The sequence below is a fragment of the Phoxinus phoxinus genome (assembly GCF_949152265.1).
Source record: "Phoxinus phoxinus genome assembly, chromosome: 1".
Classification (NCBI taxonomy): Eukaryota; Metazoa; Chordata; class Actinopteri; order Cypriniformes; family Leuciscidae; genus Phoxinus; species Phoxinus phoxinus.
In genome coordinates this window covers 4,073,462-4,089,726 of record NC_136876.1, presented here as the reverse complement: position 1 = coordinate 4,089,726, position 16,265 = coordinate 4,073,462, and the positions used below count along the sequence as shown (strand labels likewise).

At 38.2% G+C, this 16,265-nt stretch overlaps 1 protein-coding gene across 5 annotated transcripts in view; it reads right to left on the bottom strand.

Annotated features, from left to right (window-relative positions):
* Positions 1-15,936, bottom strand: part of LOC306996785 (uncharacterized protein) — a 58,975-nt gene extending 43,039 nt beyond the window's left edge. Inside the window, exons 1-4 of one of the 5 annotated variants that reach the window (XM_079609674.1) lie at positions 15,869-15,934; positions 14,328-14,613; positions 7,571-9,429; positions 5,401-7,452 (exon numbers count right to left, since the gene is read on the bottom strand). In XM_079609674.1, the coding sequence (XP_079465800.1) occupies positions 7,592-9,429; positions 14,328-14,361 (1,872 nt within the window). In that variant the 5' untranslated portion in view covers positions 14,362-14,613; positions 15,869-15,934 and the 3' untranslated portion in view covers positions 5,401-7,452; positions 7,571-7,591. Of the gene's footprint in view, positions 1-5,400; positions 9,430-14,327; positions 14,614-15,868 lie in introns of those variants that run through there. The other 4 variants (XM_079609676.1, XM_079609673.1, XM_079609675.1 and 1 more) reach the window with 4 other exon arrangements.
* Positions 15,937-16,265: the final 329 nt, after the last annotated feature.

The window sequence follows — 16,265 nt, the reverse complement described above, 5'->3', positions numbered from 1 at the left end:
AAATACTTCGATAAGAAAATGAGATTGTGACTGTTAAGTGAAGAATGTAATATTTTGTTTCAGAGGCAGAGAAAGATGCCTGGAGGAAGTTTGTCTGAGGGACAACGTTTGGGTTAGTGTTGATGGCAGACTTTATCGAAGACACTATGTTAAATGTTATGTTAAATTGATGATCGAGTTGTGTCGACCATCAAAAGGGGGATGCTTTATGTTTTATTAGGAATAAATGTTGGGAGAACACTAGGGGTAATTGGGTAAAAGCCCTGAAAGAAGCCATTTTTCTGCCTAACAAAATTGCTGTCTGGATTGTTTCAACAGGAAAGCAAGGGCATCCAAGGCCGTGGCAGTACGTACTTTACTATCTGACAATAACCTCAAAATTTGTTTTGCTTTACAGAGAGCATGCAGAATTGGGAGACAGGGCAAAATGTGTTGAATAATGGCTATGGATGAATTTTGCTAACTGTCCTGGCCTGATTGTTATTATGGTGGCAGAAAAGTGCTACACCTTGTAGAGAGCATAACCTAAAATTTTCCTTTTGCAGAATGTCAGGATGGATTGCATCAAGCTGAACTGATTCTTTTTCCAAATGTATGAATATTGACTTGTTAACGTGGATATGTGTTTTTCAGGGGAAAAGGACTCTGACTCTAATAAGCAAGAAATGTCTAATGATAATATGTTTCAGTTTGTAAACAGATGGTGAAAATTCCACAGGTCACACCAAAAGGGATGAGAGGGAAAGACAAGCGGTCACTAACAAAATACTTAAAGTCTCCATTCACAGGTGACAGTAAGCAGGAAATGGTTCATTCCATTGGGGGTGTGGTGGTGATCCCGTTAGTCCATGGGGCAAACGAGATGATCAACACGCCTGGAGGAGGATGTGGACCAACTAATGGTTTAAGAATGTGGTTTTGTGAAGATTTTGAGGATTTTATCTGATTATATTGAAATAGAGCTTAGTATTGATATTGGTATATGACAAATTATTTGATTGGTTACTGATTCATTAGAAAATATTTAAGGCAAATGTTTTGAGGAAGAGAAGATCCATTAATTAATTTAAATTATAGGGATTATTGTTGAAGCTTATTAAGTAGAACCACTGCCTGATTGAATTAAAGGTAAAAGAACAAAATATGGTTAGGGAAATGGATATGGGGAAAATGTTGAATGTGCAGGAGTTATGATTGTATGTGTTATGCTGATAATTTTGTTATTCATGGGTGAATATGAGAAAACTGGAATGTCTGTTCAATTGAAAATGACAGTCTATCTGGATGATGATGAACAAAATTATGCAGATGATTCAAGTAGAGATTACAGTTAAATGTGTTGATGTTTTCTTTTTCTTTCTGAGAACGATTGATATGTAAAGAGAGTTAAAAGCAGCAGTCATCCGTGTTACGAGATGGCGTACAAGGACAGGGTTTGAAACTGAGGGATTTCTTTTTTATTTTTTTTTATTTTTTTTTATTTATTTATTTATTATCTGTTTGTTTTCCCACTGTGCTATAATCTTTTTCCTTACTAGTGTGACTGCGGTAGTGAGCCCGGCATTAGTAAATTGTTTACTTGCTTGCTAAATAATTAATGGGGCTTTCCCCCACAAAAAACAGCCTTATGCTTCTTCATTCTAAACTTTTTCTTCACAGGTTCAAGGAGACTGATTTTTATGATGTAATGACTTGAACTTGCATTTATTATTGTTGTTATTATTATTATTATGTTTGATTAATAATGATAAAAAGTGAGGAGTTGTGGTGGCGGTTTTATGATATTCATTGATCTTTAGTAAAATATAGATGATTCAAAGAATGTCACATGTGTGACTCTCACTTGTTAGTGTGAGAAGATTCTGTTTATGTACCTGGGAAGGCAGAAGGGAGAGACACTCCAGAGAACAGACGAACGAGGACCTCTGACCTAGATGTCAGAAGGCCATTTGATGCAGGGGGGAGTTGGCTCTAGTGACGAATCGAAACTAGTGTTATGGCTTCCTTGTCTATGGAAAACCACTGGATGGAAAACTACTGTGGGAGGAGGGCTCTGAAGAAGAAGACCTTGAATCTTAGATAAAAGCTGGTTCAGTCTGTCTGGGGGTGTGTCACTCTTCTGCACAGGGTAACAGCTGTGTATTAGACTGCTCCTATTCTTGCAAGAATAAATACTTTAAATTTTTATAATTTGACTCTGAGTCTCCCTTACGCAGTGATGTTTGTTTGATGAATTTTTGCCACAACAGACTCTAGCTCAGAGACTTGAACTTGACTTGGACTCTAGCTCAGAGACTTGGACTTGAACTTGACTTGGACTCTAGCTCAGAGACTTGAGACTTGACTTGGACTCTAGCTCAGAGACTTGAGATTTGACTTGGACTCTAACTCAGAGACTTGAGACTTGACTTGGACTCGAGCTCAGAGACTTGACTTGGACTCGAGCTCAGAGACTTGAGACTTGACTTGAACTCTAGCTCAGAGACTTGAGATTTGAACTTGACTTGGACTCTAGCTCAGAGACTTGGACTTGAACTTGACTTGGACTCTAGCTCAGAGACTTGAACTTGACTTGGACTCTAGCTCAGAGACTTGGACTTGAACTTGACTTGGACTCTAGCTCAGAGACTTGAGACTTGGACTCTAGCTCAGAGACTTGAGATTTGACTTGGACTCTAACTCAGAGACTTGAGACTTGACTTGGACTCGAGCTCAGAGACTTGACTTGGACTCGAGCTCAGAGACTTGAGACTTGACTTGGACTCGAGCTCAGAGACTTGAGACTTGACTTGGACTCAAGGTCAAAGACTTGAACTTGACTTGGACTCGAGCTCAGAGACTTGACTTGGACTCGAGCTCAGAGACTTGAGACGACTTGGACTCAAGGTCAAAGACTTGAACTTGACTTGGACTCTAGCTCAGAGACTTGTGAGCATCTCTGACGGATAATGATGTACCTGATTTAAGGTCTAAGTCTGATAAGACCCAAGCAGCAGATTTGACAGCGGGCCCATTTGTCACTAGACGCAATCCAGCTCCTGAAATAACATCTATGCTAAGTTCCATGTATATTTCTGATGATGACGAAAAAAGTGATGAAGACGATGACGATGATGAAAGCTGTGGATTGAAGGTTAATGTTGTACAAACAATGCACACAGAAATTGATTAACTAAAGGTGGATTTATTGGCCCTTAGTTCAAAAGTACAGTCTAATGAACAGGATGTTAAACAGTCTGTGGAAAGTTCACTTAATCGTTAAACAGATTTCAGGGATGCACTGGACGCTGGTTTGGCAGATTTGCAAGATTATTTTTTTTGTAATCCCTAAGGTGTCTAGAAAATGAATTTTGATGTTCCCCACACAAATTATTGCCCCATATGTGATTTTTTGTATCATCTTTTTTGTCCGTGCTTGATTTTTGGCTGTGAAAAATTAAAACTTTAAATCTACATAGAATCTGAACAATACATCCTAGACACAATCCACCCCATTTTATCTTCATCTTTGCATTGATAGATATGAGGATTGTCATGATTAGATGATGTATAGTGCATAAAAACTCAAATAAACACCAAACAATTTTAAAAAATGGTGACATTGGATCACTTGAACTCCTCCCCTATGGACCCTATTAATATATGTTTTCTAACTTTTGTTTTTGTAGGCTGTAAGATGTCTAATAAACAAACGTTGATGATCCCCAACTGAAATATTCTCACATGTATGTCTTTTCTGGCTATATTGTTTGCCTCCCTGGATTTCCAAAAAAGCAAAAAAGAACATTTACATAATCTTTACATAATTACATGACTCTGTACATTATGTAATGACAAATGTCTTTTTCAAACTGTTATATATTTGTAATGCTTTAGGTGTCTGATAAACATATTCCCCACTTTAAAATATTGTGCCAAGTTTTTAATTTAGATTTGAATCAATTTGAAACTTAGAGCAATAAGTGTGGTCGAGTCAATAACACTGAAGGCCATCAGAAAGTCCAGACTTAGCAAGCCTGTTGTGGCAAAAACTTTGTCTTTAATCATCATCACTGCGTAAGAGACACTCCGAGTCAAATTGTCTTTTATAAAAGTATTTATTCTTACCACACAGAAATTACACTGTGAAGTGAGTGAGACCCAAATAGCCTAAAGTATACACTCAACCCAAGATCCCTGTGTCAAAAGAGAACCTACTCACTCACCATGATCATGAAAAATGGCCTAATTTGAATTAAATTGAACTGAAAAGAATCAACGCTGCCATTGAAATCTTGTTTGGAATTGAAATATTTAAGATCTGCTTATCAGCCAATATAATCATGACTTTCCTGAAAAGGATTATGAGGAGAAAAGGTAAATGTCAGCTGAAGACTAAATATTCAGGGGGCTTAAGGATCAGCTAGCGATAAATCAAAGCTAGCAGTAATGGGTTCTTGGTCTGTGGAAAACTACCAGGAAGAGCAACTGAAGACCTTGAAATGGGTATAAAATGTGCGCAGTCCTGTGAGCTCATAGCTTGTTCTCAGAAGAATTTCAGTTCTTTGGCATTCAGCTGATTCATGAGATTCTCAGTGGAGAACGTCACCAAACTGCCTGGATCAAGAAAGACGTAAGTTTTGATGATTTTATTGCCTTTAGCAACTTTAACTTGGACTGGCACGATTTCTAGTGCACGTTCCCAACTGGCCCCTGTTGCACGATCAGCTGATAATAGTCCACTATTGACTGGCGTTTCTTTTGGTTCTGTGAAGTTCGGGTTTGCAAAATCTGCTTTTTTGAATTTCCATTGACAATGGTAAAGATGTATGTGCATAGATGTACTGGTTTGTCAACATGTAATCCTCAACCTCGATCAGAAGGTTTGTAAGCAAGAAGAGTTCATGACAGCTTCAGTTCCCACGCATTGATTTATTCCAATCAATCCACAAGTAGTTTCTTTCAAATGTAGATTTATGTGTGTGTGTGTGTGTATTTTGCAGTCAGTTAGTGCATGGTTACCTTGGCAAAAACTACATGAGGTCAAAACAGCAACATGGGTGCCTGCTTGCAGCTACACTTTAGATGCCTCTCTGCTAGTTTGGTCATCGGCTTGTTTCACTGTAGTAACAAAGCTGCTGCCCCTTGTAGGTATCCTCACGCTGGTTGCTCTGAATTTTACAACTGTACCTTTAGCAGGAGTAGGATCTTTGATATCTCCGAAGACTGGATGGCGTAAAATCTCAGACTGAATTTCCAGAAATTCTACAAGATTTAGAAATCTAATATGAGTATTCATTCTTTGGAATGACTCAAAAGTTACTGTCCGCCACCTTTGCGGAGCTTGTATGGGAGTTTGGATACAATCAATTTCAAGTTTGATACAAGGTCCAGTTCAACCATGTACAGGTGCTGGTCATGAAATTAGAATTTCATCAAAAAGTTGATTTATTTCAAGAATTCAACTTAACAGGTGAAACTAATATATTATATTCATTACATGCAAAGTGATATATATCAAGCCTTTATTTGTTATCATTTTGATGTTTATGGCTTACAGCTTATGAAACCCATGAAATGAAAATCCCAGAAAATTAGAATATTACATGAAATCACACAGTACTTACACAGTAATACCATGGTCATTGAACCAGGTTTTAGTTCTTTGGGCAGTGTGGGCAGGTGCAAATCCTGCTGGAAAATGAAGGAAGCATGAAGTGCTCTGAAAATGTCCTGGTTGACGGCTGCGTTGACTCTGGATTTAATAAAGCACAGTTGACCAAAGTCCTCTTTTCTGATGAGAGCAAATTTTGCATCTCATTTGGAAACCAAGGTCCCAGAGTCCGGAGGAAGAATAGAGAGGCACACAATCCACGTTGCTTGAAGTCCAGTGTAAAGTTTCCACAGTCAGTGACTGTGACTGTTCCTGCACATAGTGCCAAAGCTACCAGTACCTGATGGTTTAAGGACCATGGTATCCCTGTTCTTAATTGGCCAGCAAACTCGCCTGACCTTAACCCTATAGAAAATCTATGGGGTATTGTGAAGAGGAAGATGCGATACGCCAGACCTAACAATGCAGAAGAGCTGAAGGCCACTATTACCCCTTTTCCACCAACAAGAACCGGGTGCTGGTTCAGAGCCAGAGCCAGAGCTGGTTCAGAGTTGGTTCGACTGACGAGCTTACTAAGAACCGGTTTGCCTTTCCACCGGCTAGAGAGCCACAACAGAGCCAGATCTTACGTCACTGTATACGTCTCATGTTGCCCAGCAACCGCTAGTGCGGTAGCGCCAAACACAAACACGCCAGGCTTGTTCGAGATGCATCGGCTTCTTGCAGAATCGACATCAAAGCACTGCGATAGCGATCTAAAAGCACAAGGAGTCCTATGCTCTCCAAACACTACCGCAGCTCCGATCGGTCCTCGCCGCTCCGATGCATCTCGAACAAGCAATCAACAATAACGGACGTTGCAATACTATGGATGCTCATGGGATTGCAAAAATACATCGGAATCAAACGCGTCCGTGCAGCGCGCCGTAACTTACATAGACGTATATTATAATCGAGCTGCTATTAGCTCGACTAGCTGCTATTTAAAAATGGCGGTCTCAAGTTTCTATTCGTCGTGTTGGTCACGGTAACCCCGCCCCCAGCCCCTGACGCAAGCGGTTCTTACTTGGCTCCGTTCTAGACCCTGCAATGATTTGGTGCTACTTAAGAACCAGTTTTACTGGTTCGGAGCTGGTGCTTTGGCGGTGGAAAAACAAAGAACCGATTTGAAACTAGGCTCTGGCTCCGAACCAGCACCAGCTCTGCCTTGGTGGAAAAGGGGTATATCAGAGCAACCTGGGCTCTCCTAACACCTGAGCAGTGCCACAGACCGATCGACTCCATGCCACGCCGCATTGCTGCAGTAATTCAGGCAAAAGGAGCCCCAACTAAGTATTGAGTGCTTTCTGGCAACCGGTCTGGGGCAAAAAAAAGTTCCTGGGACAAATTGTTCCGGGTAATTTCGGTGGAAACGCGGCTAAAGATTCATTGATCAGTTGTGCTGCTTGTTTACTCTCTCGTACTCACAGCTGATGCGTTGTTTATTCATAAATCGCCGATTCATTTCGGCTGTGAACAGCACAGCTTCCAAGATTTCTTGAGAAGATAATTCATAGTACAGTCCTTTCGATCTCGTCGATCGATCTCTAGTGCGAGTTTTCTTCAATAATTGTTGAGGCTAATCTTCTTTAAAACTTTCTTTAGGCCTTGAGGTTAGCGGAGCAGTCTCTCCCGATACACGTCCATAAAGCACACACTGAGATGCAGTCAAAACAACAAAAACCTGCGGTTTATTGATCACAATCTCCGGTTTACATTCAAGCAAATACAGTGGGGATTTTGCAGGCTTTCCTACTTACACAGCATGTAGAGGTCTGTCATTTGTATCATAGGTACTCTTCAACCGTGAGAGACGGAATCTAAAACAAAAATCCAGAAAATCACATTGTATTATTTTTAATTAATTAATTTGCATTTTATTGCATGACAAGTATTTGATACATCAGAAAAGCAGAACTTAATATTTGTTACAGAAACCTTTGTTTGCAATTACAGAGATCATAGTTTCCTGTAGTTCTTAACCAGGTTGTAGTTCTTATGTGGTTTCTCCACTGTATGGATCTTCATGTGTAGCTTCAGGTTCATTTTAATAGAGAAACTCGTCCCGCACTGATCACACGTGTGCGGCTTCTCTCCAGTGTGGATCATCTCATGTGTTTTCAGATATGATGACTGACTGAATCTCATGTCACAGTGTGAACACTTGTAAGGTTTTTCTCCAGTGTGGATCATCTCATGTGTTTTCAGATGTGATGACTGACTGAATCTCTTGTCACAGTGTGAACACTTGTAAGGTTTTTCTCCAGTGTGGATCCTCTCATGTGTTTTCAGATGTGCTGACTGACTGAATCTATTGTCACAGTGTGAACACTTGTAAGGTTTCTCTCCAGTGTGGATCATCTCATGTGTTTTCAGAGATGATGAGTGACTGAATCTCTTGTCACAGTGTGAACACTTGTAAGGTTTTTCTCCAGTGTGGATCATCTCATGTATTTTCAGATGTGCTGACTGACTGAATCTATTGTCACAGTGTGAACACTTGTAAGGTTTCTCTCCAGTGTGGATCCTCTCATGTGTTTTCAGAGATGATGACACACTGAATCTCTTGTCACAGTGTGAACACTTGTAAGGTTTTTCTCCAGTGTGGATCCTCTGGTGCTGTTTTAAATCGCTCGCTGTAGTAAAAGTCTTCTCACACTCAAAGCACATGTACTCTCTCACACCAGTGTGAATTTTCTGATGTTTATGTAAAGTGTTCAGCTGTGAAAAACTCTTTCCACACACAGAACATGAATGCGGCTTCTCCTTTGTATGAACTGTCAGGTGTTTCTTCAGGACTGATGCACGGAGAAATGTTTTGCCGCATTGATCACATGAGAACGGCTTCTCTCCGGTGTGGATCCTCATGTGAAGATTAAGGGATGATGATTGACTGAAACTCTTCCCGCACTGATCACATGTGAACGGCTTCTCTCCGGTGTGGATCCTCATGTGAATCTCAAGACTTTGTTTGGTTGTGAAACTGTTTCCACACTGAGTGCAGGTGAAAGATTTATTGGCTCTTCTTTTCTTTAGAAATGTATTTTTAGTCCGTTTAGTCTTTGAGCGACTCAAAGGTTTTTCTCCAGGTTGGACATGATGTTCCTCCTCCACTTCTCTCAGTTCTTCACTCTCCTCCTTCACTTCTCTCAGTTCTTCACTCTCCTCCTTCACTTCTTCACTCTCCTCCTTCACTTCTCTCAGTTCTTCACTCTCCTCCTTCACTTCTCTCAGTTCTTCACTCTCCTCCTTCACTTCCATCAGTTCTTCACTCTCCTCCTTCACTTCTTCACTCTCCTCCTTCACTTCTCTCAGTTCTTCACTCTCCTCCTTCACTTCCATCAGTTCTTCACTCTCCTCCTTCACTTCTCTCAGTTCTTCACTCTCCTCCTTCACTTCTCTCAGTTCTTCACTCTCCTCCTTCACTTCTCTCAGTTCTTCACTCTCCTCCTTCACTTCCATCAGTTCTTCACTCTCCTCCTTCACTTCACTCAGTTCTTCACTCTCCTCCTCCACTTCTCTCAGTTCTTCACTCTCCTCCTCCACTTCTCTCAGTTCTTCACTCTCCTCCTTCACTTCTCTCAGTTCTTCACTCTCCTCCTTCACTTCTCTCAGTTCTTCACTCTCCTCCTTCACTTCCATCAGTTCTTCACTCTCCTCCTTCAGTTCACTCAGTTCTTCACTCTCCTCCTTCACTTCTCTCAGTTCTTCACTCTCCTCCTTCACTTCTCTCAGTTCTTCACTCTCCTCCTTCACTTCTCTCAGTTCTTCACTCTCCTCCTTCACTTCCATCAGGTCTAAAATCAAAGAAAATGTTTTACATTTAATTTTTAGTACATCAAAATAATTATCTTCAAAGAGAGAAATATAAAGTGAAAGGACATGAAAGTGAGCCCTGATGTAATGGTAGAAAGTAGACAACTGCTATAATAAATTATGATAATTTCATGCCTTTTTATGAAGTGAGTGGCTGTGGCTTTAACTAGTTTTAAATGAACATGTTAGTCCTACATGTTCCACTCAATACTGTTACTCCTGACATGATTTTCCTCTTTTCAAAAACAGAGCATTTCTTAAAACTGTGACATTCAGGAAGTGACATCATCTGGGCTCTTTCTGATGCATGATGGGAAGACAAGAAAATAATCTCAGTCCATTTTACACAAATTGCATGTAACCCAGGTCACGGACTAAATTAAAAGTAATTATAATTATTTTATTTTTATTATTGGGGATATTCAATTTAATTAATCAATGAATAATACTATTGATTAGCATTACCAAACATGGACGTTTTATTATTATTTTAATTTAATACTGTGAAGCTGCTTTGATACAATCTGTATTGTGAAAAGCACTATACAAATATTCTTGACTTGACTATTAATATCTGTTTAGTATTAATAACAAAAGAACACAGATAAGAAATTTAAGTTTTATATGATATTACAAAAGTAAATCTAGAAAAAGAAATTGGCCAAAGAAAGATTTGATTGGATGAGGTCGGAGGTTAGTCCCGCCTCCGGGAAGTGAGTTCGTTTTTACAGCGCGAAGAAACCAAAACGAGAGCAGCAGAGAGTGTGACTAATGAGAAAAAGACGCAGATCGACGCAAGACAGTGCATCTTGTTCATAACTCCTGAAAGACAATCAAAATAATTTTAAAAATAGATTATTTTAGTGAAAAATATCCTTACAAGTCACACTTTAAATGTAGTGGAAGCCGACAGAAGAAGAGATCGAGACGAATGGGAAAAGTTAGAAACAAACATTAAAAGAAGACTGAAACCATCTAGATTAAAGCTACACTGTGTAACTTTTTTAGTTTATTCTTAGCTAAAAACACTTAGTTTTTTCAAAAATATATGTGCTCATTAATGTATATTTACTTCGTTCAAGTAATAAAGTATTCTCGTGAGTGTATAATATGCCATTGAAAATACATACGGGTGAGGGGTTTGAATGAGTTCAGAAAGTTGCTCCGTATTCGACTGGTAAATGAAGAGATACCTTGTTGATCACTCCAGTGTTTATATTGCAATAAATAATAACCTACTGAATGTAGGCCTACGTACACGGCTGTTCAAAAATGTGTTGGTTAGTCAGATTATTTTTTTCAGTAAGGATGCATTAAAGTTATCAATGGTGACATTAAAACGTGTGTAATGTTAAAAAATATTTCGTTTTTAAATAAATGCTTTTCTTTTTAATTTTTTATTCATCAAAGAATCATGAAAATGTTTATCATAGTTTCCAATAGTTATCTGATAGCTGATGTTAGCAATGAAATGGTAAAAAAATAACGAAAACATAAAACTATTATTCATTTTACATAGATAACCTAGGCTATATGTTAACTGACAAATTAAATTACTGCAAATTATAATAGTTTTCTAAAGTAACCTCATCACTTGAAGGAACACTCATGGACGAGGTCGAACTGGAAGCCATGTTAATCTTGGACTACATTGGCCACCGTAGGAGTTAAAACAAAATCGGAATTGAGAGGAACAGAAACTAATATTCACTGGATGGTCATATACCTTTTCACCGCTAGATGGGGGTAAAAATCACACACTGTAGCTTTAAGGCCAAACCAAAAGAAAACTATTTTATTTTTCTCTTTCACTTACTTTTTCCTTGGTGAGTACCATTTTTGCTATTATAGGCTATATATATATATATATATATATATATATATATATATATATATATATATATATATATATATATATATACATACATCAAGTGGTTTTGAAATATGGAAAGTTATCATTTAAAATGTAATGTGACAGACATGCATCTAAAGACGGTTTCATGATAACTGTGTAAATAAAGTTTAACGGTTCATATTATTATGTATATTTGTTTAAGTAGTTATGTTATTTATGAAGACATGTTACATGGGCCGCTAGCTTTGCTAGCTGTGTACATAGGTTTCAATGTACTAAAAGTGAACGTATGGTTGATTAGCATGTATGTTAAGTGCATAGGAAATTGAGTGATAAACCAGACAATTTATTTAATCTAAAGTTTATTGAACTGCTGAATAATGATTATTTTTGGCTTTGTTTCTGCAAGGCCAGGTTTTTTTTGTTTTCTCTCGTTTTTCTTCTGTTTCTGAATTCATCGAGATCGTTGCCTATTGAGTCCTGATCTGTCCCTGCCGTGGACAGGCGTCTGTGGTTTGGACATGGCGAGCCAACCATCTACTTGAGCGTACCTGGAAAATTAAAACATCTATTGTTTTGCTGAACTGATAGGACAAAATATTAGGGGTGCGCCGATCCGATATTCGATATTCGGTATTAGTCCGATACTGGCCAAAATCACTGGATCGGATATTGCATGAATCGCGGGAGTATAACCCGATCACGTCCCTTAGTCCTAAATTGTCATACAAATGCTTAACAACACCTGAGAGACATGCCGTAAAGAGATATGAGCAACATCAGGGTTGCCAGATTTTCACATACAAATCCCACCCAATTGCTTCTTAAAAATAGCTAATAGCGGTAGCTAGAGGTGAGTGAGGTAAGCGAGCACTCTCAGCAATTGTCCCTCCAGAAAAACCCGATTATGCGATCGCATGATTCAATGCAAAATCAGTTAAAGTCCGCATATTTTTTTTTGCCCTGTTGCCATGGGAACGTTATGAAGTGATGTAATTGCGCGACATCATTGAAAAGCTGCAAACCCCGCGATGCAGATGAAACCATGATGAAGCCCGCAAATCATTCTCATTTGCCAACAAACATAAACGCAAAAGACTGTCATTTTTACAGAAGTTGTAGCATATTCATTTTGTAAAGCTACAGAACTTGTTCGACTCATCAATGTTTTGTAAGTTTGAGCCATGTGTTTATTAAGGTCTGAAATAAAACAAGATGAGAACTGAAATATTCCCAGCACTTTATGTGAGGTAGTATGCTTGCTTATCATAGGATGTAATAAGAAATTACTCTTTACATTAAAGTAGTAGCCTAATGAATAGGGTGTTGGGGGAACATTTTTTTTCTCTCTTTTTCATCAAACCGCAATTTTTGCAAGTTCCCGCAATTTCATCGCATAAAATTGCATAAATATCCCGCATATTCCATCACATTTTTTTCAAGAAAACGTGCCGCATAATCAAGGATTTTTGCCCGCAACAATCACAAAAAAACTCAGCATTTTTCTGGAGGGACTTAATTATTAAGTTATCATGTCAGCTGTGTGGAATATATGGTATTGTATCGGTATAGATCGGTATCGACAGATACTCAACTGTGTGGTATCGGTATCGGACATGAAAAAGTGGTATAGAGCCACCCCTGCAAAATATACTCACCCTGAACTGTGCTATATTGTTTTTTTGCTCTTCTGGATTTTCCCTGGATCAATCGTTGGATTTTTCCTATTGAACCGGAACTGAACTAAAAATATTCAGTGACAGCTGAACATTGAATCTGATTCCCGAAGTTGTTTTTCTTTTGTTAATCTGGACACTGTTTTTTGAATTGTGAAATCTGGTTTTAAATCTTGATTTTTGAAATCTAAATGTCCAAATTGAACTGAGGTGTCAATTGTGAACTGAACTACTGTTTATTATTGCTGTTTATTTGTTTATTTATATCATTTTATTTGTCAAAAGATTCAATTCATTTTTTTCCGTAATAACAATATATTTAATTTCTTAGTAATTAACATTTACATTTGAGTCTGAGTTGCTTTCTTTCGTTAGTTTCTGTTATAAATTTCCTATACTCCAGTGAGTCGAACCTACCTTCTGTAATCTGGTCCGAGACACAAATAGATCACATGTACCCAAGTTATTACGCCATAAAACGGGTAGCTGCGGGTTACATGTAGCATTGACTACATGCATCGACCCTGTTACCAAAGTTACTGTAAGAAGAATCTCTATAACTATGAATAACTTGTATGATATTTGACAAATACAACTTCATCAGTAACTTGGTGTTTACTGATTGTTCCTAAAAAAAATAAAAAATTATATTGAAAATGACTAAAATTCTTAGCCTGGCTGACGCCAGACCCAATTCTCGTTGAGACTTGGGTCTGGGAACCACATGCGCATTTTCTCGTATTTGAGGCGTGGTTTACGAATGCCCGGCGCCGTTTATTGGGTGCTAAGAATGTCTATCAAATGCGCCTGTACGTAGCCAATCGTTTCCATTATACCAGATGACGTATGTAGAGACGCCAAAAGCTGCTCTTTTTTCAAAATAAACTTGCGTTCTAAACTACTTAGAACAATATCTAAGCAATAAACAAACTGCTTAGTTGTGTTGCATAGATGTCGTCATCGTCTTGCTGCTCCCTCCCCGTTCTGTGATTGGTTCCCTAAACGAGGCGAAAATCAGGTCCATGGTTTCCAGACTGCCTTTCAGCGAGAATAAAATCGCGCTGTGCAAAGGCAGTCTGGGGAAACCCAGGCTATACAATTCTGGTAATGCTGATGCAAATTGGAAACCAGATATAAAATAAATGTTAAATAGTATTTAGCCTGATCTGATGTTAACAATCAATGTAAAAATGTCTCAAATCTCCCTTTTACTGACCATTTGTTGAAGAAAAACTCAGAACATTCTGTACCATTAGTTGAACTGTTTATCTAAATGTGATGAAGTGCTTGAATGTTTCTAACATGAATGTTGTTCAGCATCATGAATGAATGAAGAATAAACACCAACCTCTTTGTTCTTCAGGATCTTCAGTGTGTTTCATTCTGCAGGGTTCTGGATCACTCGTGTTCTCACTGTCCTCTTTAATAAACTCAGTCTCTGCAGATTTCAGCTCTTCCTGATGCTTTCATGCTCGTCTCCACTTGTAGCTGACGGGAATTTACAGCATTTATTGGGGAATTACAGTGGGAGGAGCTTCACTGATGATGAATTACTGTGGGAGGAGCTTCACTGATGATGAATTACAGAGGGAGGAGCTTCACTGATGATAAATTCCAGTGTGGGAGGAGCTGATCTGCCAAAATCAAAAATATAAATCACTGAGTTTGTTTTTATAATAAATTACACTTCTAAGCATTTATCTCTGTCTATCTATTCATCGTACACAGTGATGCCAATTAATTCATTATTTTTATTGCTAATCCTAACTTTATTCTGCTTCTTCATTAAAATACAGGTGTCTAGAAATATAGAAAATAATAAATAATTTAAATTCTTCCAAATATAAATAATGGTAAGAAAAACAGTTAAAAACATAAACGTACATAGTAGCCAACACTCAGTATTAGTAAGAAAACACAGAAATAAACGTATACAGTAGCAAACAAATCCCCTCAGTCTGCTGACACCAATGAAATGAGCTTTAAGTGACAATTTACAGGAGATCTGGAGACATCAGCATAATAAATGAGGTGAAAACAGGAACTATTGTCATGAAATAAAGAGTGTTTTCAGCAGATCTGTTAATATTGATGAGCCTCAGACTATCAACACTCATTCAACAAGCCATTCAGGATCATCAGCAGATCATCTCACTTTATTCTGAGTGTTTGCTGTTAGAAACACATTATTTGAGTCAGGATACATGATAAAAGCCTGTAAAACTGCTATACTGAAAGAAAAAATATGACATTGATAAAACATCAATCACTAATATGATATTTATCTTCATAAACCACTACAGATAAATAACCACAGCAGCATAATATGTAAATTTGAATCTAAATATAGTTAGATTTTATGACAATCACGAAGTACTTAGCCTAAATCATTAAAATATTACATTTTATGGGCGCTGAAATTGATAACGATCATAAAAAGTTTAAAAATAAATAGCATCACAAAGCAATATTGTTCCAAGAGTAAAACGTTATTCATTTATTAATATTAACATTTAAGAGTTGATTTAAATGTCTCACGTTGGCTCAATCAATGTAAATAACTTATATCAGTGTAACACTTGAGATCGTTTTCCATCAATTCCCCTCACAGATCTCAAACTTTACCTCTTCACTTGACATTCATGAACAGTTTTCAGTCCAAACACCGAAACAATCACACAAACGAACACAAACTCGCTCAGGACTGAATGAACTCAACATGTTCTCCTCATGCTCGCTGCTGCTGCACTACATGTTTATTTCAGTGAGAAGACGCCAGAAAAGACGCTCAAGTATCGCTGTGATCGATGAAAACAACACAGAAATTAGTCTGTCGCTTAATCAAACTGTATAAAGTGTGTTTGATGGTTGTGTAAAGATGAGAAATACCGTGAACTGCTCTCCTCGCCTCAGAAGTCTCGACGCTGAAGAGTCGGCGTGAGCGAGCGGTGACGTCATCGGCCTCCAACGCACGCGCGCACGGGACACCCCTGCAGCCAATCAGGGCCACGCAGATTCAGCTTTACTAGTAGCCTTCCATTATTATTATTTTAGAACTGAAGTGACTCCAGTTACTAAAGGTGAAAGGAACTTTTTTAAAGTTTAAAAAGTCAAAAATGTATCAAATTCACAAATAAATAGATTAAGACCTGCAAATGAATGTAAAGAGTTTCTCACACACACACACACACACACACACACACACACACACACACACACACACACACACACACACACACACACACACACACACACACACATCTAATTCACAAATAAATAGATTAAC